Source organism: Podarcis filfolensis (assembly GCF_964270895.1).
Source record: "Podarcis filfolensis genome assembly, chromosome: 12".
NCBI lineage: Eukaryota > Metazoa > Chordata > Lepidosauria > Squamata > Lacertidae > Podarcis > Podarcis filfolensis.
The window spans coordinates 19,789,540-19,814,504 of NC_139614.1; the positions used below are offsets into that span (position 1 = coordinate 19,789,540).

Sequence of the window (24,965 nt, forward strand, 5' to 3'; positions counted from 1 at the left end):
AAATATTATTATGATTTGCCCTAAGCCCACAGAAAATCAGGACCTAAAATTGGTGTTGAAAATATTAAAGAATCAGGTAACCAAAAGCACTGTCGACTCAAAATTAATTTCATTTTCTCCAAAGGAAGTACGGAATATAGAAAGTGAGGGACAAATAATTAGTCTAGAGAGATTTATATACTGTATATATATAAAACCAGGAGCTATACTTTTGCAAGCAAAGAACTGAAATGCATGGATTTTCAGGAGATTCCTGCACATTTGGTTAAAATGCTGTTGCTTTTTTTTAAGTTCCTAGAGGTAATGCACAGAGTCCTTGGTCAATGGAGTCAAGTTTCATTGCCAGCGGAAGAATTAACCTGATGAGAAGCTCTGAGAAATGGCTCTCAGGGAAAACAATGGGGCAGATAAGTTCTCAAATTTGAGAAGACTGTGCCACAGTTCTTATAAATCTCCTTATGAGAAAAGAATATGCTCTTAATAAATTCAGTTTAAACCTATACAATATATTTAAATTACAAATGATCTAGAAGTTTTTGTAGTCTTACTGGTGGTTGGCTGATGTCAGTCTCCTTATTTTATACTCAAAACCTTTATTTTAATCAATCAATTAATTAATCAATCAATCAATCACACAATACACCAGGGTGAGGCAGTAAGTATTGCCATCACTCTCATTTGGTTTTGGGAAATGTTGCATGAAACTAATTCAGAGTGAGGCAACATTTTCCTGCCCTCACTCTGTAGTCCAATGGGTTAAAAAGAAGATCGTAGAAGCCAGAAGTTTACATCATACAAAATCAATTTTTGTGCCCCCCCCTTAAGTTGCAACATTTCGATGTTTTAAAGTATAACTTTTCAGTCTGTGAGGGGAAATAAAGCATGTACCTATGTCCCAAGTGAATGGTTTTTTTTCCATCTCCTTCTTTCCAATGACATACCAAATGCAAGCCATCCAATGAGCTAACAACGCAAACATAGACATAAGAAGTGTCAGAACGATAGTGCTGTGCTGGGAATAGCGATCCAACTTCTGAAGAAGACGTAAAAGACGCAGCAATCGTACAGTCTTGAGAAGGTGAACGATGGACACCTGAAAGGGTGAGAAGGGAAAGTAATATTCAGCCATCTTTCCATACAGGAAAGTGCTTCAGGTTACTGTCTCATTTCTATACTTTTCCGACCTTACAGACCTAATTTTTTTCTATTTCTATTTCTTTTTTACTAGGCCCATGTACTTTGCAAGAAGTGAGGCTATCCAAAATATTACATGCAGAGCATTAAAGAGTTCTAGGTGGATTTTCTTTTCTTTATTTTTTTAAGCAGCATAAGGTTTCTTCAAAAGTTAACTGTTCTGTTTAAATTTTTTTTAAAAAAACCCTATGCCACTGTGTTTTAACCAAACAAAAACAAATCCCAGAGCTCTTCAGAACTCAACATTTTTGTTAGCCTCATTTTGTGAGCCTATTGCAGGACACAAGCACCAGAAAGGAAAGGCCAGTCTGAAGCTACATGGTTTTTTTAATGTATAAGCAAGAAGGTATACCACTCCAACACCTCTTGAAAGTGTATCCCCCTTCCTTCCCCACAAAAAGCCCCTGGACCCATTTGTCTGCAATTTGGCAGGCTAAATCCACTCTGGAAAGGCTTATGTGTCTGTTAATTTTACCCACATTGGACAAAAGGGGGAAATAGTACAGCCATTTTTGGTTTCCCATTATAGTGAATGAGGAACACAGAGCTCCATTTTAGACAGAAAACCTTGGAACAGACCAAAGTGTGGGAGAGCAGAGTGACTCAGAAACAGATCAGAATTTTTAAAAATGCACAGATGCACATACAAGGTGGACCTTGGTGCCCATGCACATCCCTGGTGAATGCATGAAAGTGAGTTACATAGTCAGGTATGGAAAACTTGAAATACTTCTAGTTATATAATAATAATAATAATAATAATAATAATAATAATAATAATAATGATGATGATGATGATGATGATAGGAACCTAAATTTTGCCCTCAGGCTTACATCCTAGCAGTGTAAACCTATGCATATTAGTGTTATGAGTTTGTGGGTGCTAGACACCCTAAATTCCTGAGTCCAGTAGGTGTCAGAATTTCATCACTGCTTGGAGTGTTAAGACTGGGTGACAGACCCATATGTATTAAGCCAGCGTGTATTAAGCCCAAACTGTGTGTATTAAGTTGTGGTATTAAGTTGTGCTAGACCCAGCTAATCCTTTAATTAAGTCAAGTGTTGGGCTAGGCTAAGCTTTTTGCACGAGGTGACAAAGCCATTAAAAGGACAAAGCATCAAAGGGACTTGGTGGTTGGGGCCCCTCCCTCAGCTCCAAGTTAGTTTGAAGATAAAGCCACAACTGAGAGAAACTAGAGCTAGAAGCAGATAGGTAGCCGTGTTGGTCTGCCATAGTCAAAACAAAAAAAAAAATTTCCTTCCAGTAGCACCTTAAAGACCTAAAAGACTTAAAGAGTTGGTCTTTAAGGTGCTACTGGAAGGGAAAAAATTTTTTTGTTTAGAGCTAGAAGCTACGTGAGCCAGCAGCTTAAGAGTAAGGAGTTATGTGACCAGGAGGAGCAAAGCAGCAGGGAGATAGCATGATGCTGGATCTCTGCTTGGAATCTAGGATGTGCCGATGGAAGAAGCAAGACGCTCCTAGAGTGCTGATGCTATGAACCCCTCCATCCTTAGCCCAGGTTGTACATATGTGTAAACAAACCATGTATCAACTTTAAAAGGTAGCTCAGTTGGTAGAGCAGGAGACTCTTAATCTTAGGGTCTTGGGTTTGAGCCCCACATTGGGCAGGGAGCTGGACTAGATAAAGCTTGTGGTCCTTTCCAACTCCACAATTCTATGATTCTATGATCATAAAGACACCAGAGTCTTGCCCACACTACAAAAGGGAAAAAGTTTGGGGAGGGAAGACTAAATCCAGGTACAAAGCAAAAGGCAAAATGGCCACTGAGAAGACAGTTATCGGAAAGGGAAGTTATATCAGTTATATATACTTGAGCTCACATTACATTTTTCTATGATGGATTAAACTAAATCTCCAATTTTTTAAAATTATGTGATAATAATAGGTTTGCAAATGAGTGTAATAAATCATGTGTAATTATTTCTCATTACTCATTCCAAATGTTTTTTTTCCCCTTTAGCAGTGTTCCGTTTGTCACTGTAAGATCTGAAATTCATATACAGAAGATACAGTGTTTTCACAACTTAGAAAGACAAAACGAGGAGTCAGCTACTCTCTGCCTAGCTAAATTTGATTACTCATGTATGCAAAGCCAGCCGAATTTCACTTTATAGCTAACTGATTTAGACTAGTAAGCTTAAGCTTTTCCTAGCAACTGCAAGAATCTTCATTGCTAAAAACCGCAACACTAAAACTAAAAAAGTGGCTGGAGAAGGCATGGCAAGTGATACTTGCCCAGAATTTATCTATGGGCCACAGTGCCGCTGGGCAAAGGCATCCTGTGCTTATTGGGCCCAGAACGGGGATCATACCTCACCCAACAACAACAACTTATTACTTATCTTTCACCCATCTGATTGGGTTGTCCCAGCCCCTTTGGGTGGCTTCCACCAAAATATAAAAAACACAGCAAAACATCAAGCATTAAAAACTTTCCGATACAGGGCTGCCTGGGATGAGGTTCCCCACTGCTCCACTAGAGAATTTCCAGCTACACCTTAGATAGCCACACAAAAAAATTTACTGCACAGTTTACTAATTATATAAAATGATCCTAGCTCTTATTGTGATCAGAACTTGCGTGCTTTTGAACTCACTGAAAGCAGAATTTAAAAGGAAGAAGAATTTATAGCTACCTAGCCTTGTAAGAGAGAAGGAGTGCTGGCCTCTCCATGGGTAGAGATCAGTTTAGCCACAGTACCAAAGTAAGCAGACCTTGTGTGCTCTTATGTATCTCAGTGCTTTTAAAATTTCAGACTTCAGCTAACTGCATGCTGTCAGAAGGCTGCATAGTCTTCCCCAGCCTCTGCTTTAACAAAAACAACAAATGAAAGTACATCCCCTGTGCTAATTATTGCTAAGGAAGTATTCTGCTAGATGCTTAGAAATCCTTCACGTCAAAATCATAATTAAAAATAAAGAAGTCTCTATCAGCATTTGTTGGCTCCTTTACTCTACATATAAGACTATCAATTAAATAACAATCCAACAATTCACAAGGCTTTCATCTGTATCTCCAAATAACCACCCCCCCAAGTAAAATCTGGATTTAGGAAACTCTTAATGCATGTGCAGGACATTCATGGCCGCCTAAGGTAGAATAGTTTTCTGAGTAAGCATCGTTGCATCATGCATAAAGATCTTTAGAGACAGGAGAGTATTAAGGCATTAAAGAAGAAAAACTTGAATTCCCCCTAATCTACTGGTTTGCAGAACTGAGTCAACATCACGTAGGAACTATGCAAGTATCCTGCTTTTCAGTAAAACATAGCATATTATTAAAAAGTCAATGTACATTACAACCTAAATTAATTGGGGGGGGCATGTTAGAGGCAAAATATGAAAATGTTTAAACATTAGTGTGGCAAAATAACTTCCTGAATGGGTTTTTTTTTTGTACAGTCTAGTGAATGTTCAGATGCATATCAAGATTGTGGCTTAATGGGTTTTGAGTGAACTGACTCTCCCACCCCAAAGCCCCAAATGCTGATGAACCTTGAAGCCTTCACAAGCTTACATCAACTTCCCAACATCTCTTGGGGTGGGGATAACTGATACAAGAAAGTTAACTGTGTGTGTTTGTGTGTATAATTAAAATTATTAATTCTTAAGTTAGTTGCCATGAATATGTTTCAGTAATTCCATTACCAAAAAAATAACGGATAGCACACTTGATCTCATAAGCATTTTCAACTACCGTTCTTTTCTGTGTATAAGACGAGGGGTTTTTTTTACCGTAAAATAATGTTAAAAATGTGCCTTGTCTTATACACAGATAGTGAATGTGGGTGACGGGTGATTGGTTGCCACTGTGAACAGGAGCTTGTCAGTGGTGATTTGGTGTGTGATAGTTGGCTGCTAAAAGTTCTGCTTTGGATTTTCTGCTGCCACACAAATTGGTTGGGTGATAGGTTGCTGAATTAACGGCTGCTGTGGATTGGCTGTCACTGCGGCAATTGGGCATTTGATTTCCGGCTGCTGTTCAGAGATGTGAGCAATTGTTAGTGGTCAGCGTTTTTAAATCTGGTTAGAGTTAGCTTAACAACTCTGGGCAATCCTCCCGAAAAAAAAATCTCAACAACTCTGGGTCATCTCCCCCCATTTTCTTAAATTTGAGTCCCCAAAAATAATTTGAGTCTTATACATGGGGGTGTGTTATACACGGAAAAATACGGTAGTTTTTAAAAGCAAGATTCCACCCCCACCCCCGGTATTTCTACTTGGCTTACATAACTCAGGGCAAGGCAGGACCTGTGACACCCCTCCCCATCTTCAATGTACTTGAACTCCAGCTTCTACCAGCATGAAGGATGAAGGAAGCTGGAGATCAGAGATAGGGGACCACAGATTCCACATCAGTGTAGGAGTAGAAGATTGGCCCAAATTCCCCTTAGACATTTGTGTTTTGGAAGGGTTTCTCTGAACATAGTAAGGTAAAGGGACCCCTGACCATCAGGTCTAGTCGTGACCGACTCTGGGGTTGCGGCGCTCATCTCGCTTTATTGGCCGAGGGAGCCAGCGTACAGCCAGCATGACTAAGCCGCTTCTGGCGAACCAGAGCAGCGCACGGAAACGCTGTTTACCTTCCTGCTGGAGTGGTACCTATCTATCTACTTGCACTTTGACGTGCTTTCGAACTGCTATTTTGGCAGGAGCTGGGACCGAGCAATGGGAGCTCATCCCGTCACGGGGATTTGAACCACCAACCTTCTGATCAGCAAGTAATAGGCTCTGTGGTTTAACCCACAGTGCCACCCGCGTCCTGCTGAACATGGAGATCCTTAAAAAAAAAAAAGACTACATGTGCACAAAGTACAGCAGACTTTATAGGTCCAGAGGATTCCCCTCAGTTTGATACCTAAGGTTTTGCTTTAACTGCTACATTTTTCCCACAACTGCTTCTTCAGCACTTCAAGACAAAACACTTCATGTACTTGGAAGAGATAAAAAGCTGCACTCGAGGGTACAGCACACACACACTGGCCCTGTGCTTTTCTTTTGCCTGCAAAGAGCAATATTTTCATTCACAAAAGGGACACTTGAGAACAGTAGAGATAAAGTGGGATAGAAAGGCCATACTCACCACATTGACATTAAAAGCATAAAGCAGGTCAAAAGGAAGTGCAGCAATTAAATCAATGATGAACCAGGTAGTCACATAGTGGATACAAATAGATCTCGCTTCAAATATTACTTGGCCAGACTTGCTGACGTACGTTGTTCGGAAATTTAAAATAATATCTGCTTGAGAAAGAAACAAGTTGTCAGAGGCTGCTATTTTTTTCCTTTAAATGATAAGTAGAGGGCAAAAAAAAAAGAACAATGCTCTTTATTTATTTCACAATAAAAACCTGGGAGGGAAACACTTTTGGCAAATATTTTTCAGATGTTTAGCAGGCCACTCCACACAACACAGTGAAGACTTGCTCAGAATGGAAAAGCTGAGTCAGCTGAAATTAACTGAATGGTGAGAGATGGTGGGAACAAATCAAAGCTAAGAATTACAGCGTGATGACTTGCACATTTTATGTGTTTCTGTATTACACTTTATAGCTGCATTGCCTATTGCCATGAGAAATGCTTTCGATGTGGCATGCTAGAGCATGTTAAAATCCAAACAAAAGTTCAGATTCTGGCAGTTGTCTCAATTATTATCATGTTCCAGAAGATGAGGACCATATATTGCCCTCAGGCATATAGCTCTTACTGGTGTCAAGGAGAACATTGCTCTAACATCTACAGAATGTCAAAGGAATTTTGCTAGAAGCTGCAGGTCCTAGCATTATTATATTTTCCCTCTATCAAAAACTTGCACAGAGTTTATATAATGCTTTGCTTGTATCTGACCATTTCAGTTCATGTCATCTCAATCAGAAATTGCATCTCTGCAATTCAATTTGCACCATTTTGTTTTCAGTAATAGCACCCATGGACCAGGCTGGGCAGCAGTTGCCTTTCCCTGAGATAACTCAGAATGCAAGATTGTTTTTTTTAATCTATTTTGCAAAATGTGTGTGTATGAGAAAGAGACTGCAATGTATGGCCTCTGAAAAGAAACCATGAGAAAAATGTTGTCATGCTGACGTTGGCTGAAACTTCACATACATTGCCATTTTTGCCTTAACTGCAATACAGTGGTACATCGGGTTAAGTACTTAATTCGTTCTAGAGGTCCGTTCTTAACCTGAAGCACCACTTTAGCTAGTGGGGCCTCCTGCTGCCGCTGCACCACCGGAGCACGATTTCTGTTCTCATCTTGAAGCAAAGTTCTTCAGTGAGATGTTGGAGTTGAATGACTTGTTGTTCACCCTGGCTGAATCCATGTAGTTCCAGTGGATCTTGTGGTCCTTTACACTGCCCTCACACACCACCCTGAGAAGGATGGTGATGCCCTCTCTGTACTAGACAGCTAAGGAAGGAAGGAATTTTTCTGGATGACAGGGCTGCAGATGCTGCACTTCACCTCTGACACAGCTGAGCTGCAGTAACCTAAAGTGAATCCTGGGCTACCCTTACAAACTGGAGCTGTAGTCATGTAAAGTGAACCTAGGAGCTACCTTTCAAACAGGTATCGCTGCAATATAAAGTGAACAGATTCTACCCTTTGGGCTGAAGCTGCTGTAACATAATATGAATCTTGCAAACTGGGAGTGATGTAACGCAGAGTGAACCCACCCTATTTCCCCTGCAAGTCTCGACTTTTACAGTGGTACCTTGGGTTAAGTACTTAATTCGTTCTGGAAGTCCGTTCTTAACCTGAAACTGTTCTTAACCTGAAGCACCACTTTAGCTAATGGGGCCTCCCGCTGCTGCCGCACCACTGGAGCACGATTTCTGTTCTCATCTTGAAGCAAAGTTCTTAACCCGAGGTAATATTTCTGGGTTAGCGGAGTCTGTAACCTGAAGCGTATGTAACCTGAAGCGTATGTAACCCGAGGTACCACTGTACCGCTGATCTAGAGCCATTTGGCACTATGTATCCCCTGGATGTGCAGCAGGAGCTCTGCAAACAGGAAACTCCACAGGGCAGTGTGAAGTCTCTGGTAGTGACATGCAACTATCAAGAGCTATAGCTTGGCTTCTGGCTACATCACAGTCTATATCACTTGTGAACAGAAACCATACATCTGAAGAACCACAATAACCTATTGTCTTTAGGCATTAAAAAAAAATTACTATAAAAATATGAACCATGCTTTAGCCATTTTTTAAGATGAAAATGTCTTCAGTGTGCTGTATGTTCCTATGTGGGTCTACTCAGAAGTAGATCCAATGAATTTAAAATAAACCTCTGCTCATCTACTCAAAAGTAAGTTCGGTGGGAATCCCTGGTAAGTGTGCATAATACCGATTGATGCTTAGAGCTTGTGTTTTACACCAGAAATGTATTCTTCTTGGTGCATTCATTAATCCAGCAAAACATTTGACTCTAACAACAGTTCAATGTAGTGTTAAAACTGGCACAAGGCAGGGGTTAATTAGCCCCGGAACCTTTTCAAATGTTAGTAATCACCTAGCTCTGAAATATATGTAAAAGAGGAGAGAGGGGAGGAAATGTTTTGAAATGGTCCTTTGTCTTGTTGTAGATATCATGTTGCACACCACTAACAGTTTTTTTGTAGCACCTTCAGTAAAGTTGTAAAGGCTTCCAAGCCACAAGAGGGAAAATATTCCACTGCAATTTTACAGTTGCTCTCTATAACTTTTTCTTTTTTCTTTTTGTAAAGGCACAAGTGACTGAATATGACACACAAACTGCCAGGTTTTGCACTATTTTACACTTCAGCTCTAAAGTGGCACATGGCCTCTCTCTATTCCACTTTGGGTTCTTAATATAATCTAGATTATAAACTGGGGACCATATAACTCTCTATCATGGGTAATATCAGCAGGGGAAAGAATTTGCTCCAGTGAGACACGCTCGTGATGCCAGACTCCAATTTGCACACCAAGGTTTTCAAGGAAGCCCTGCTATGCCATCCCTGGATGCGACTGAAGGTTCTGCCTAGGTCATTAAGCTGGAGAGAGACGGGCTGTTTTAGCTTCTGTGCTCAGAAGTGTGCAAATATCATCCTTGAATCTGCACATACAGCATCTAACGCTAATATGGCTTGTGACAAGCATGTCAGGTTTCATAATTGCTTTTTCTCAGCCCTACTTCCTGATTTGCTTATAAATATACATAAGATCCTAGTTCCTTTTGTGGCCGACTATTATGCCTGCAGAGTGTTGCCACTAAAGAGTTTCTGATGAAAAGCAATCAAAGCACTGGAACATTTTCACTGGGCATATTGTTCTTCACCCCTTTGACTTTTTACTCAATCAGGCAATACTGGCAAATTTTAAACTTTTCTTCAGCAATGGCTTTCCCCCCTATATTTCTTTCTTGCTGTCACTGAATAGTCATTCTACAAAAGTCACATCCAGAGAAGATTAATTAGGCTTTACTTCCCGACCTTCTAAAAGCTGCACATTTATTTAATTGGTCTCATTGCTATTTGTTTTGTTTTATTTTTCAGACGCTTAAGATGTGGTGACTTTGACAGTAAAAAAAGAAAAAGAAAAAAGCACCCCTAAGTAATAATTTTCAAGTTTAGTTCTTAATTAAAGTACAGTATTCCAGCCTGTTTAGAAATAAAATTGGGGCAACATTCAAAGCCTGGTTTATCAATCAGATTAAACCCACAAATCAGGAGCACTCATTCATTACAAGGAAAGGGAGAAAGCCCGACCATTCCTGCTGAGAAGAAATAGATAAATAGCCACTTTGGTCTATTCTAGTAATGGAAAACATGACAACAGACCTAAACAAGAGATTAGAAGATAGCTATCTACTTATTGAGCTGCCATGGTTCAGTTTTCTAAATGTAAAAGCCAACTAAGAGTCACAAAAAGTAATTTATTGTTATTGACCTGTTTCAAAACGTATATAGAATGTGATTATAACTTCACTTACTTGGGAGTAAACCTCATTGATTTCAATAGACCTTACTTCTAAGTAGACATAGAATCGTAGAGTTGGAAGGGACCAAAAGAGTCATGTAGTCCAACTCCCTGCGGAATGACCCTGAGATAAAAAGTCTCATGCTCTACTAACTATAAGTTATTTTGCCTGCATGGTTGGGACCTATAAATGACTCGGATTAAGGAATTGATAGGATGCTCATCAAATTTGCAGATGACACCAAAGTGGGAAGAGTAGCTAATACTTCAGAAGATAGAATCAGGATTCAAGATGACCTTGCAGAACTGGGCTGAAACTAACAAAATCAATTTGGGTAGGGACAAATATAAGGTTCACCTGACTTGACAACAGTACACGTGAAAAGGATCTAGGGGTCTTAGTAGACCACAATCTCAACACGAGTGAACTGTGTTATGTTGCAGCAAAAAAGCTAATGCATTTCTTGGTTGCATCAACAGTAATGCCCAGATCAAGGGAAGTAATAGTATAATTCTATTCTGCCTTGGTCAAATCCCATCTGGATTACCGTGTCCAGTTCTGGGCACCACAGTTTAAGGAGGATATTGAGAAGCTGGAATGTAGGCAGAGGAGGGTGACCAAGATGATCATGGGTCTGGAAACCAAGCCTTCCTTATGAGGAACAGTTGAGGGAGTTGGACATGTTTAGCCTGAAGAACAGAAGTCTGAGAGAAGCTATGATAGCCATCTTCAAATGTCTGGAGGGTTGTCTCATGAAGATGGAGCTAACTTATTTTCTCCTGGATTCAAATTTCCAAGAAAGGAGATTCCAACTGAACATGAGGAAGAACTTTCTGACACTGAGTCTCGCAGTGGAATAGACTACCTCGGAAGGTGGTAGACACCCCCCCCCCTTCATTGGAGGTTTTTAAACAGCGCTTGGGTGGCCAGGGATTCTTTAGCTGCAATTCCTGCAAGGGATTGGACTAGATGAGCCTCAAGGTCCTTCCAAACTCTACAATGCTATGATTCTATGGTCCCCACTTCCCTGTTTCAAAATGGCTCTCTCTCTCTCTGTATTCCTACTTCAAAGTCCACATTTGATTGCCCACTATTGTGATAATTATGTTCCTGAAGTCATTATGTTCCTGAATAGGCTGTGTTCCTGCACTTATGCTCCTGAATAAACATCCATGTAATCTGAAACACGGAAGAAGGGAACATTCATAGAAATTATAAGGGGTTATAAACACTTTCATTGTTTCTGCTTTCTTCCTACTTACTAAGGCTTTCAATCTACAACAATTCTTTTTTTAAAAAAACAAACAAACCCCAACAGCCATAATTTTATTAATCTAGATTTCCAAAAGAGAGCCTACAAAAGAGAACCATAAAACAAATATAAAACAGATCAAAAACATCAGAAACAAAAGCTTTTGAACTTCTGCTTTTAAATCTACGACGATTCTGAGCTTTTTAAATACTCCTGATGTGGATTCATGCTGAAACCCTTGACTTCAAAGAAGTTGCTCCAGTAAAGTTGAGTCAATATCGTGTCCAAAATGGCTATCCTTTTTGGACAGCCCTCTTTTTAATTTTTTAAAGTGATGTTTCCCCATTCTTCAGGTATGATGATACAGACGGGTGGAATGGAATCTAAAGCCCTTCCACAAGGTAAGCAACACATGCGGATAAAGAAAAACAACTACAAAATCAGTTTCACATTCATAGGTAATTTTTAACGTATCATGTTTCCTAATAGTGCATGTCTCAGGCTGGAAAACTGGGGGTCATTTTGAATCAATCCACCCATCTGCATTTTCTAAAATTCCACCTCACATTAAGTGACTTGTGAATGCCTTCCAAAAGTTTAAAAGTTCCCATGTTAACTTCCAGCAGATCTGAAATAATTTTTTAACGTTCCATAAGACTGTCATTGTGAGATACATCTCAAAATGCCTAATGAAAACATGCTGATTTGAAAGGTGGTAAGATGAGGGATAGTACAGTTGCAGAAGGTTGGGCAAGATTATCTTCATGGTTCCTTCCAACTCTACAGTTCTATGATTCTTTGATTCTATAAGCCTATCTTGCATTATAAATGTACATGTACCAAGCTACCAAAGTTAAAACACTGGCATCTGTCAACTAGGCCATGCACAGATGTTGAATGATTTAAAAAACCTCTGCCTGTGCATCTCTTCTGTACAGTCTCCCTCTCTGCTGACTCTGGCTTTACAGAGTGGCCATCATAATTGCTTACCTGCAGGCCTCAGACTTTCTCGTCTACATGGCCTGACAAGGCAATGAAATTTCTGACGTACAGCCATTCAAAATAACACACATACAAGGCAGGCATGAGATGCAATAGTATCACAGACAGAAAGAGCTGAGATGAAGAATGTCCATTTCTTTATGTCCTTGTCATAAATGCCATGAAATTTGTGCATGGATGCATTAATGAAAGCGGGTGGTGTTAAATTGCCTCTCCATGTGGCAGAAGAAATCAGTGGTGGGTCTGTATATCTCAGCCAGTAATTTCTTATTCTTTCTCTCTGTGGCTTCAGTTAAAAATTAAGGTGACTCCCATCTTTGTTGTTTGTTCATAGCTGCTCTGCACAATAGCATATTTCCCTTAAAATACTCTAAAATAAATTCCACTAGCTTCCCTGGGACTGAAGCAGCCTTTATGAAGAAGCTGCCTTAATGATACATCAGATCAACAGTGTGTGTATTGGACTTTGAGCCTTCCACTCAAAGAAACATTTCTCCAAATGCTATTGGTAGCTGCTCTGAGTTACTGGGAGGAGAGAAAGTCACAAAACAAATACACCCCAAAATTGGGGGGGGGGATCTAAGTGGTAGAGCATCATTTTTTAATGCAGAAGGATCCAGGGGCAAACCAGGCATGACATTAATTTCAAAGAGCCCTCCCAATTTTAACTCTAGTTAAGACATAATGAAATGTTACATCAGCATAGGCTTAACTTCATTATCCTTCATTGTTATTCTCTATTTGCATAGCAGTATCAACAACCCTTGTAAATTGTATGCACAGCAGCCCAGCCTGGTGTTGTACAGGGAAGAACACATCTTTCTACACCCTGTACAAGTTATGTGTACTGGAGAATAATATATTAGATGGATAGCATCTGTGGTTGGTGAAAGAAGGCAAATTCTAAGGCATTAGTCAATGATGGATTTAATGGATGAATTTGTGAATAATGCAGCTAATTCTCTCAGTTCATATCAGGTGTTGATAGGAAATGTGAGGCGCTTTTTTTAAAAAAAAGTAAAACCTAGTCATCAGAATTCCGAATTCTATCCTCAGCCTCGGTTTGATATAGAATGTAGGAGAATGAACTATTCTTAAAGGTAAAGGGACCCCTGACCATTAGGTCCAGTCATGACCGATTCTGGGGTTGCGGCGCTCATCTCGCTTTTTTGGCCAAGGGAGCCGGCGTACAGCTTCCGGGTCATGTGGCCAGCATGACTAAGCCACTTCTGGCGAACCAGAGCAGTGCATGGAAATACTGTTTACCTTCCCACCAGAGCGGGAAGCTCATAGAAGTCACCACTTGGAAGGACTGTTGTCAAGGAAAGTCAGTGGTAGAGCATTTGTTTGCAATCAAAAAAGTCACTGGTTCAATCCCCAGGATTTCCAGGTTAGACTGGGAAAGACTTCTGATCAAATCCTGGGGAGCTGCTGCCAGTCTGTGTAAATCATGTTGAGCCAGATGGACCAAAGATAGCTTCAAGTGAGTTTAATCCACTTGTGGCTCTTATCACAGAGTAAGGGTTTCCATGACTACCGTCTGACACTTGTGCAAGTTTGCTTTGATATACAAACATCAAACTGATACCATGATTCACAGACCCCTTTCATAGTCAAGGACCCTGATCATTTTGTAATTGAAGTCGATGCAATGGATAACTTTCAAAAGGAGATTCGGGATTGCCCTGAAACCATACCCTTAAAGCTTGAATTCCCAAATATGTGAGGCTTCTCTGAAATTAATCAGAGGGAAAGGTGCTCTGCATATACTCCAAGTAGGGAAGGGATGGCTTAAAATGCAAGTACACCAGCTTAAATGCCTTGTCAGTCAGTTAGTGATGCCTGGTAATTTGACAGGCATCTATCATCTGTACTTTGTAATGAGCTGTCCACAAAAACAGAAACAGTCCAATATATATTGATGACTAAAGATGGAAATCCAAGTGGCACCTTCACTCCCCCTTCCCCTGCCACAATTTATTATTCTTATTTTCATCAACGGATCAATTCCATTCACCTCTACTTAGCTGTTAAGTCCTACTGAATTTAGTGTACCTTTCTGCTAGGTTAGTGTACAAAGGATTACAGCCTAAATCACTAACTGCTTCCCTTTGATGGCACAACAAAATATGCTGTCTCAGACGGTCTGTTTTGCTCTGCCTAATAGTATGGTCAGCCATGCCAGAAAATAAATACAGATATTTGAATGCAGCATTATTTCTTCTTGTCAAAAACCTATAGTTATTTTCAGAGCCACGAAATGAGCAAAGCGGAAAGAGAAGAGGTGTGTCTTACCTATGATAAAAAGAATTTCCACTGCAATGTCACTGACAGTTGTGCTTCGGGTTGTAGATAGATCATCGTTGCCAATAAAGCAAACATTGTAAGGTACAGTCACGGCAACATAAAACGTCGCCAATAAAATAAGCCAGTCCCAGCCAGCTTTGAAAGTGCTAAAATGCAAAAGTATGAATTTCGACTTTTTTGCATCTGAAACTTTGTATTCTGGAAATGCTGGTTTATCTACAAAAACATTCTGGAAGAGAAAGAGAGAAAGAGAATCAATATACAATGCATCAGTTCTTATTTGACAACTAATGGAAAACTTTTTGGTAGTCTTACAACTTTGTAAAAGCTGCCCTCCCCCACCCACACATTGCCCACCAAAGCTAAATTTGCCGATATTGTTCCTTTAATCCTCCTTCCATGGGCTCAGCATAATCGCACTTCACATTAATGTACTGCAGGGTTATTTTAACCGTAAGGGAGGAGAATGGAAACACTTTCTGCCAGAAATGGAAAGGGAAAATCCTCGATGCTAACTCAGTAAAGAGGCCAAAAGTGCTCAAGAGAGCGGCTGTTGCATTATAAATCCAGAGAAAATGCATGGTGCTGCTCCTGAGAGGTGCTGTTACCAGCATAAGCTGCCATTTTCAGTTTAGCTACAGCCATTTCTGAAGCATCCATTACAGAATCCTTGACCTTTTAAGCTGACTGTTCATGTAATAATTCTTGGCTGACCTGCCCACCTCGGGTATTAAAAAATAATGCTTGGCAATACAAGACTAAAGCCGTACTTTCTGTCTCTTTATTGTTGTAGCTGCAAAAAAGGGTAAATCATTTTGTGTGTTGTTGTTTCAACTATAGGCACTGATGTCAGAGTACTTTGCTAAGTATGAACACAATCTAACCAAAGTTAAGCAAAGTTTAGTAAAGTCCCAAGCTTTGCCCAAGTAGGTGGTAAGTTAGAAAACCAAGCCTTATGAGGAATGGTTGAGGGAGCTGGGTATGTTTGGCCTGGGTAAGAGGAGACTGAATGGAGATATGATAGCCATCTTCAAATATCTAAAGGGCTGTCACATGGAAGATAGAGCAAGCCAGCTTTCTCCTGTTCTGGAGCTTAGAACCCGAACCAACAGATTCAAGTTACAAGAAAGGAGACTAAACTACAGGAATAACTTTCTGATGGTACAAGCTGTTCAAAAGTGGAACAGATTCCCTTAGAAGGTAGTGGACTCTTTCCTTCCTTGGAGGTTTTTAAGCAGTGTTTGATGCTTTGCAGGGGGGTTGGACTAGTAGACCCTAAAGGTCCCTTCCAACTCAACAATTCTATGATTCTATAATAAAAAGAACAAGGATGGGGATGGCACTTCCTGTGGGAGTGGCATGCTGATTGTAGAGCCCAGAAAACCCAGAAATAGGTTGTCTGGAGGCAGGTGACCAGTGGCTTTGAGACTTCTGAATCTAAAGCCCTGTGAATTCCCTAAAGGGCTCCTCAGTGACACCAGCCTGGAGCTGGCATAGCAAAAAATAAAAATAAAAGCCCACCATCACACTTCCCATCCTGGCTGGTGCATGTTTAACAGAGTTTCAGATGTGGCAGTGAATCTAAAACTCTCTGCCTTGCCCTGCTGCTTTCTGATCTCAGGGTGAATTGCTGTGCTCATCTCATAAATTCCAAGGGGTGGATTAAGTATATGTTTACATTATATTATTATTTTCATCGGAAAATATTAAATACACTTAATATTTACATATTAAATATCAAGCCTTTCTTTCCCAGGATCATCTCACCATAATTAAAAATTAAAATTCAGAGAACAACAAAATACAAGCTCCAACAAGCTCCCGGCTCAATATACCCTCCATTTGAGAAGTGTACTACAAGTCATTTTATTACGTTCAATGACCAGTATTAAGAGCAAAATGCCAATTAAAATTTTGTGGAAGCTGAAAACAAGATAAAATGAAATAAAATCACATATGCATAAAAAAGCAGTTCTGGGTGGTCATTTATCTGTCAGAATGGAAAACCTTCTGACCTAGAAGTGTCCATCGGTCAATATATTATATATTATACTAATATAGAATGGGTGCTAATCATTATATGTCATATTTTGATTGCTGTTGCACAAAATTTGGCCACTTTGTGTGTTATAGCAGGATTTTTATCAAGGAGCAACAGAGTGGCAAGAAACTGATTGGAGCATCCGGTATATTTCAACTTCTCAGTCATGCAAGCTTTTAAAAAAACATTTTCAAGACATGAACTCATATGGCTTCCTGGTTGCCAAAATGTCCTTCCCAGCTTGATGTGGATTAAAACAAGCAAAACACGAGTACAGGACAAGCAAAAAGTGGGGATGCAAGAGCAAAGTAATGTGTTAATCAATGCACACAATTAAAATTGTATCCACTTGTAGCTGAGATTGCATTAGGGCATCTTGTAGAAGCATTAGTCCAAAGGTCTGGTGGCAAAAGAAACCAGCCTACAAAAACAGCAAGTGTATTTTGTAGGCTTATTTGTCAGCTGTGGTTAGTTAGAGATGTGCATCATAGAAGCCTTAGCAGAGACTATGATTGCAATTAAAGCACAAGAAGATCAATTTATGTATTCTACCAAGCTACACACATCCATTTCAAATCCAGGGAGAAATCTCCTCAGCTTCTAGGTTTTATTTACAACAGCAATGATTTGATTCAAAGTCTTGCTGCCAATTAAAGGGAGACTGAAAGTAATGAATTACTAAAAATACCTCATGCTTTAAACTTGCAATGGCAATATGAGCAACTGTGCTAAAAACATTCCAGTTCTAAATGCTGCTGCCCTGGTTCAGGGCAAACTGTGTATCTGGCCAAACTGACATGCATGGTGAAAACTATTTTGTGCATGTGGCTCAACAGTTAAAGCAGGAGTTGGGTGGGAAGAAGGCAACCTCCACACGTATCAATCAGCAAGATGATGTATTTGGCAGGATGGGTGTATAGTATAACACTGTATCTTTCCATAGCACACAGGCATAAGAAATGGGAGAAAAGCAAGTGAAATGTTGAATGCTGCAAGAGTATCTTATGTCCCTTTTCAGAGCCAAACTGTATATGATGCTAAATGTATTGTTAGCCATCATGTCTACCCCTTTTAAAATAAAATAAATAAACAGCAGGTTAGCAGGTTTAACTCTTTCCTCCCTCACTGTAGTCCGAATTAAAATCCCACCCCACACTCCCTGGGAGTGGTAGCCTCTACTGGTACCAATGGGACCTTTCTTTCCAATCCTAGTAGTAGGTACAGGTGGGGGGCATTTTTTTATTAGGACGTTGATAGAGGAAAGGATCAAATCTGCTCTTCAATTGCTAACAATGCATTCGCCCCAACACCTGTGAAGAGGACTCAAGAGCCAGCATATTATTCAAATATAACGCGAGATGATCTGCAAATCAAGAGCCAATTAATAAGTGAGGGCAAGGGAGTTCATTCATTGTTTAGAGGAGAGCACCCCTTTTATCATCCCCAGAGCATGCCATTCAGTGATAATTATTATTATTATTATTATATTTATTTATACCCCACCCAGAGTGGCTGGGGTACAACAAAATATTAAAATACAATAGTCTGTTAAACATTAAAAGCTTCGCTAAACAGGGCTGCCTTCAGATGTCTTCTAAAAGGTACTTCATTAAGGGTACATCATCCCTCCTTCTTTCTAGATGAGCCTTGAGGAGTGAGGACCAAACATGTACAAAAAAGCATTCATCCAAGTGTCCCGGCCCATCCCTGTAGACACCCTGAAACCACTTCCCCCTAGCCTGGGGCTATAGTTGATTGCTCCTATGAACCCACAACCCTATAATGCCTCAGGGTGGCATAGGATTTCATCTTTATTTTCTCAGCTGCCTTCACTGACCACCCAAGGTGATCAGCTTCTGCTTGTTTGGCTCCACCCAACCACAGATGATCTAAAAGACAAGGAGGGGTTGGAGTAGCCCTAAAACTGGCCTGGTCCACTCCCCCATGATTGGTCATCTCACCCCAGGTCACATATTTGCCCCCCCCTTGGGAAATTCCTTTCAGAGTCTCATTCAGGTAAGGGGTTGGTACAGCAATTTCACTCCTGTGAATAGTGGGAACACCATTAGTATCACATCTACTTTGGCTCTCAGAGATGGACTCTGAACCCACTGTATATGAAATGGTACCATTCATATGAGAGCACGCCTCTGACATTACCGGAGGTTACATTATCTATGTGAGTTCTACACATCCCTAGGCTGTTCCTACTTAATATGGAAGTTCCTCCATATGAAACTTTTGCAGAATACTAAGGAAGTCCAAAGGAGTTTCAACAATACTACAACATTTCTAGGAGAAGGAAAACAATCAAATTCCTAACACAACGGATTGGGGTATTCTGAATTGGCTCAAAATCCAGAGCAGCTTGGAGATTGTGTGCATCCAGCAGGGAAATTCCTTATCTACTACATTAGAATCAGTTTTAAGAACTTTGCTAGAGAAAAGAAAACATAAAGAACCTTGCAGCTTTGAAAATGAATGGCATTGATCTGCAAGCTTATGTGTCACCTATATGAAAAGCCAAGGTCCCAGACAGCCTCTATTGTGTTCTGCCCTTGTCTTGTAATATAGCTCAATTCATTCTCTATAAAAATATTATACTGGCATAGTTTTTTGCTTTATATATCAACCTTCCATACTGCATTATTGAAAAGAAACTTGAGAGCAAGAACGTACTGCAAATAAAATTACAAATGATTAGTAGTACCCATTAGAGAAACTCTTCTGAGTTAGAAGAAAATTCACTGTACAAATAACCACACAAAAAGAAGCTTAGTGCTCTACACCTACATTATTAATTTTTAATTTGTTCTTTTCTCTTCTTTGTAGGTGTCCAGAGATGTGATAAAGGACTGCTCTACTCCGTCTGCGGGCTGAATCAAAATGTGATCCTGCTCTCCCTCTTCCTTTGAATTTTTCTGAAGAACAAAGATGAGACAATATTAAACAATGCAGACAGCACTTCTGGACACTGAACCACTGCTATTTCAAGTTTCACCACTCTGGCAGTCTAAGCCCCAGATGGCTGTTTATTTGTTTTGTTTCGTTTGTTTGGGTTTTGCTTCCTTTCCGTTTTAAAATTGAATTAATTTTCATAGCAGGCACCAACCCTAATTCAACAGAGAGACACACTATGGTATAGTGGTTAGACTGTAAGGGTAGAAGGGAAGGGGGAGCAATATGGGGACTGGGAATAGGGAAATAGAGTGAGCAATGGGAAGAAAGAGGGGTGCTGCAGGAGTTGGGAGAAAGAGAGTGCGGGTGGATTTGGGTGTGGGAGGGAGAGGGAGAGGAGAAGGGGAGGGGGAGGGAAGGGGAGAGAGAGAGAAGGTTTACTTGGTCATGCACACAAAAGTTTGATCTAGTGAAATGAATTCTCTTCAAAATACATAATTGTTTTGCGAGGTGCCTCAACACACCACCACCGCTAAATCACAGGCCACATATGTCCCCCATGACTGAATCATAAAAGTCACAGATCTAGTGCTTTCTAATATTCCCATTGTGTACTAATCCTTATAGATCCTCCAAATTTTGGACACCCCCCCCCCAGTCCTTATTGGCTCCTCCAAACCACCATTAACTCAGGAATCACTTCTGTGTCCACATATGTATTCCCCGATCTTATGAATCCTGGGAAGTGGACCAACAGTTCATCTGTACGGAATCGTATTTACGTATACAGCTGATCACCAATGTTTCTGTATGTTCAGAAAACGAAATGTCATTTTCTTCTCCTGTAGCTGTTATCTTAGTACAGGCAATCCATGAGGGCTAGAATTCAGCATTCGCTTGTTTTCCAGCTTTCAGATTTCTAATTGTGGTGCTGATTTAAACTAAGATTTTTTTATTTCATTTTACACAATGGCCAACTGAGGTATCATTTATGCTGCCCTCCATTCAATGCAGTTGCCATAGCTTCAGTAGAGTATCTCTGGGTTTATCCTTGTGTAAATTAGAGCAGAGTTTGACCTATATTCGTTAAAATGCTGGGATCATCTGAACATACTGTGACATAGCATGACACACACCTACAACCTGTTCTGGAGAATGATCCTGCTCTCAGAAAGACGATAGTTGCTGCTATACAGATAACCCCACAAATATAAAGCTACTAACTAGGAATGAGAGTATCATCGTGAATCATATCAAGTTACAACAATGTGTAAAACACTGTGACTGCAAGAGTTCAGTTATCTACGCAGTAGGCACCAAGGAACTCAATGTGAGTTGGGCTGTGAATTGCCTATTGCCCATGAATCAACACAGAGGATATGCCAACTCTGTCCACATCATCTGGGATGCTCTTCTATTTGGACACCTGGCAGGACCCTCAATGTCGCAGAAGGGGTTTGAAAACACATTACTTGCCTGGAAAACAAATGCTGTGGATCGGAATAAATGTGTATAGAAACAATTTATACCACACTAACAGTGCAATCCTGTAATACAGAGCTTCCCAAACTTTTCATGTTGGTGACATGTTTTTTAGACGTGCAAAAGCAAAGCGGAGATTAAACTAACCCTTTTCCAGCCCTGGGAAGAGCACAGGGAGTGTTCGTGTGACATACCTACATATTGCATCCGACACACTAACGTGTTGTGACACACAGTTTGAAAAGCTCTGCTGTAATATGTCTGTTCCAAAGCAAGTCTCATTGAGTTCAACAGGACTTGCTCCCAGGGAAGTGGATACAGAACTTCAGCCTTAAGAATATATATCTGTTCACACACTGATTGTGTGTAATTATTACATTAATTGATTTATTTGATTTGCTGCTCACAATTCCAACTTTAGCATCTCATGAAGTAGGTAATCACCTACAAATGTCCAGGCTTGTTCAATAAAAGCATTTCAGGTACAATGGGAACAATTTGGTGATTATTATTTTTAATGAAGTCTTGCACCCTTTCCTCAAGTAATTGTAAACTTAAACTTGTTGCTAGAAATGAGAAAAGGAATTTGGGGAGCTTCAAACTAAGCTGTCCATCAAGCAAGCGTAATTAAAATCAATGCCAAATATACAGATGAGGTGAAGAAAACCCAATTAGCACAGCAAGAAATCAGCAATAGATAAAAAGTGCATCTTGACGTCTGCACAAAAGGAAACAGCGAGACTTGATGCCTACATGATTGATGTGAAGGCTTAAATGGAAAGCAAGTCCATTAGTGAGGCAACACAGAGGGGCAATCACCTCTCCCTAAAATGATTCTGGACATGTTTCATTCACCCTGCAGAGCTGGCTAAGGAGCCTTTTTTAAACACTGCTGTGAAACCCCCAAAGGCTTTTCTAGCATCATGCCATCTACTTGAATGCACTGACTTTTATTTTTACAGCTTTTTTTTCCCCATTAGAATGAACATCCTAATCTTCAAATCATTATAAGCCACCTCTAAATACGAGGTATTTGGATGGAATTCTCACATTGGAGAAAGCACTGGCACTCTCTTCCTGAATTCACACATTTTATTAACTTTCAGGGCCACTCAGAGATTAAGAAGAGAGGCTAAATTCTATCAGAATCACCCCTAACCCATGTCTTTCTTCTCTTTCCTCAAAAGCACCCAAAAAAGGAATTCACTAACTTCCATAGGCAGCTTATTTCATTGCTGAAAGACACAAAGAATTACAAATCATAGGAATCCAATGTAATTTACACTGGGATAAAATATGCTGGCTTGCTGGGTCCAGAAGATGATAAATTCTTCTTGAGATAAATGTCTTCTTGAGAGACCAAATGCTTTGGCTGCCTCTAAACAAAAACCTGCTCCGGGACCAGAAGATATTAACAATTATCAGCCAGTTGCTAACGGGCAGGTATTTGAAAGGCTGGTAGTTGTCCAGGCATTCTTTGGATGAGCCTGAGTTTCCAGATCCATTTTAACGGAGGGAGGGGTTTCAAGCAATCCCAGAAGGTGGTTCTGGAAGACTCCTTCTCAGATCCTTGGCATTATGCCATGGGGTCTGTAGGGTTCCATTTGGTCCGCCGTGCTATTTAACATTTGCATGAAATCACTGAGAAAGGCCATCCAGAGACCTGGGGTGAAGTGTTATGAATAAGTGGATGACACTTAACTCCATTACTCTTTTTCACCAAATTGAAGGTAAAGCAGCAGGAGTGCTAAATCAATGCCATCAATGCCAGGCTAAAGTAATGTTGAAGGACACAGTGGCAATCCTGCGCTAGATAGCGTTGAACTCCCCCAGAAGAAGCAGGTTCATAGCCTGGGAAGTGGTCCTTAATCTGTCACTGTAACCAGCACATAAGTTGCTTCTGTGGTTAAAGGCCACGGAAGGCTGACTAATTGTTGGAACGAGAGAAACAGAATGGAATATCCAGTGCTTTTTTTCCTTTAAAAAAATGCTTAGGGGTACTCTCATTTTCCTACTCATATTGAAATACTACCTCTCAATGAGGCCAAACTTAGATTCACAAAATGTTTAGGGATATGCGTACCCCTGCATACACCCAGAAAAAAGCACTGGGAATATCTTAGAAACAGGCAGGGTTCCATCCAGTCAGCTGGAACAGGAACAGGAACACTTTATGCAGCAACATTTTCTTGTAAGTCCCACCTGTAATGATACAAATAGTCACTGGAATAACACAGTGAAGGAACCTAGACAGAATTCTGTCATTTATGCCGCAGCAATCAGCTAGAGCTATACAAGAGAGGGAAAAGAGGGATTTTGCAGTATTTCCAGAAAGCCACATTTATGCAGAAAACAGTTGAGGAATGCCTCTAATATATCTCAGGCAGATATGATTAAATAAAGAGCATTGCATCGCAGACTACAAAAACTAGGGCAGCTTATCTCTGCATTACTCAAAACAAATGGTTTAAGGGGCAGGCCAGGTGTCAGGGAAATCTGAAACTGATATAAATCTGATATAAAATCTTATACAACAGTTGGGAAGAATGGTGGCATATTTTCAAGCTAGTTTGCAACAGTGTGCATCTAATAGTTTTCTTGATTTAGGTGGCAGCCATAAATATTAAGTCAAAACAGAAAACATACTTCACACACACACACAGGACAGACATTGAGACCAGAGGCTTCTTTCTCAACCATGAAGGGAGTTCCTGGAAAATGAATGTGTATAAGAATGCCACCCTCTCCTCTGCTTATTTATGTTCATTTAGTCCACATATTAAGTCTAAAAAGAGATAGATTATACTTGTGGTTCCTGGATACAATCTCAGGGCTGCCACCTAAATCATAACGTCCTGCTTCTGCAGGCATCTGACTGCCTGTGGTTAGCAGGACTGGCCTAAAACCTTTTGGTGCCTGAAGCGAAGAACAAGAAGTGCCTCCTCTAATTCTACTTACAGAAGCATACTCCAGGACCAAAAGTTGAATTTTACTTCAGTACCAAACCTTGAAGTAGCAAGCCAGATTAGGGTGGCCAGAAGATACCATGTGGTGCCAAAGGGCAATGGCTGGTGGCTCAGTAGGAATAGCTGGGATTGCTACTGCTGGCCCTAAGCATCCGCTACCTGAGGCGGTTGCTTCACACAGCCTAATGGTAGACTTGGATCGGATTATTAGAGGGAAATATGCTGGACTGATTCACCTAGGAAAATTCCTGTGCTTTTATCACAGATTTGACCCAAGGGCTATTGTGAAAACATAGGTGCAATGACAAACAAGGTTTTGTTTCTTTTGAAACATCAACATGGAGGCTTGCAAATGGACTTCTCAGTAAGCTATTCTAGAGTTGCATGGCCTTATTGAAAAGGCCCTGCTGTTATCAGTAAATTTTCTAGAAACATGTGCAACGTGGTCCCATTGAGTTCAATGCTGCTTATTCCTAGAGGGAAAGGGTATAGGATTGCAGCTCAAGCTTGTTGCTTCACTGATTTCTGTGGGAACTTGGTACCACTAACATAGGGCTCGTCCACTGTTCTGCTTGTTCTGTGCCCAAAAAGCACATATCTGAGAGGTTTCCACTTGTCTTGTGGGTCTGAGCGGTTTTTCATTGGTCTTGCTACTTTCCCCAGGAAAACCAGCTGCTTATCGCTGAATTGGAACAAACATCAATTCACAGAAATATCTAGAGATGTTTGTTCCAATTCAGTGGTAAACGATGAGTTTTCCTGAGGGGAAGTGGCAGGAAAAGTGAAAGTGTGTACAGTCCCTTAGTCTAGATGCAACTCAATACTTTGGTGGATATTATGGTTTACTTTTATTGTA

The 24,965-nt window shown here is 40.3% G+C and overlaps 1 protein-coding gene and 1 long non-coding RNA gene across 3 annotated transcripts in view; one reads left to right on the plus strand and one right to left on the minus strand.

Annotated features, from left to right (window-relative positions):
* Positions 1–24,965, minus strand: part of KCNH8 (potassium voltage-gated channel subfamily H member 8) — a 156,963-nt gene that overhangs the window by 58,262 nt on the left and 73,736 nt on the right. For both annotated transcript variants that reach the window (XM_083577680.1, XM_083577679.1), the window contains exons 4-7: positions 19,557–19,684; positions 14,711–14,951; positions 6,301–6,458; positions 889–1,093 (exon numbers count right to left, since the gene is read on the minus strand). In XM_083577680.1, coding sequence (XP_083433806.1) covers positions 889–1,093; positions 6,301–6,458; positions 14,711–14,951; positions 19,557–19,684 — 732 coding nt within the window. The remainder of the gene's footprint in view (positions 1–888; positions 1,094–6,300; positions 6,459–14,710; positions 14,952–19,556; positions 19,685–24,965) is intronic.
* On the plus strand, positions 984–20,260 carry LOC310745607. Its single transcript, XR_014540221.1, has 3 exons — positions 984–1,101; positions 1,724–1,887; positions 19,596–20,260. It is a non-coding gene; the product is annotated as an uncharacterized lncRNA (long non-coding RNA).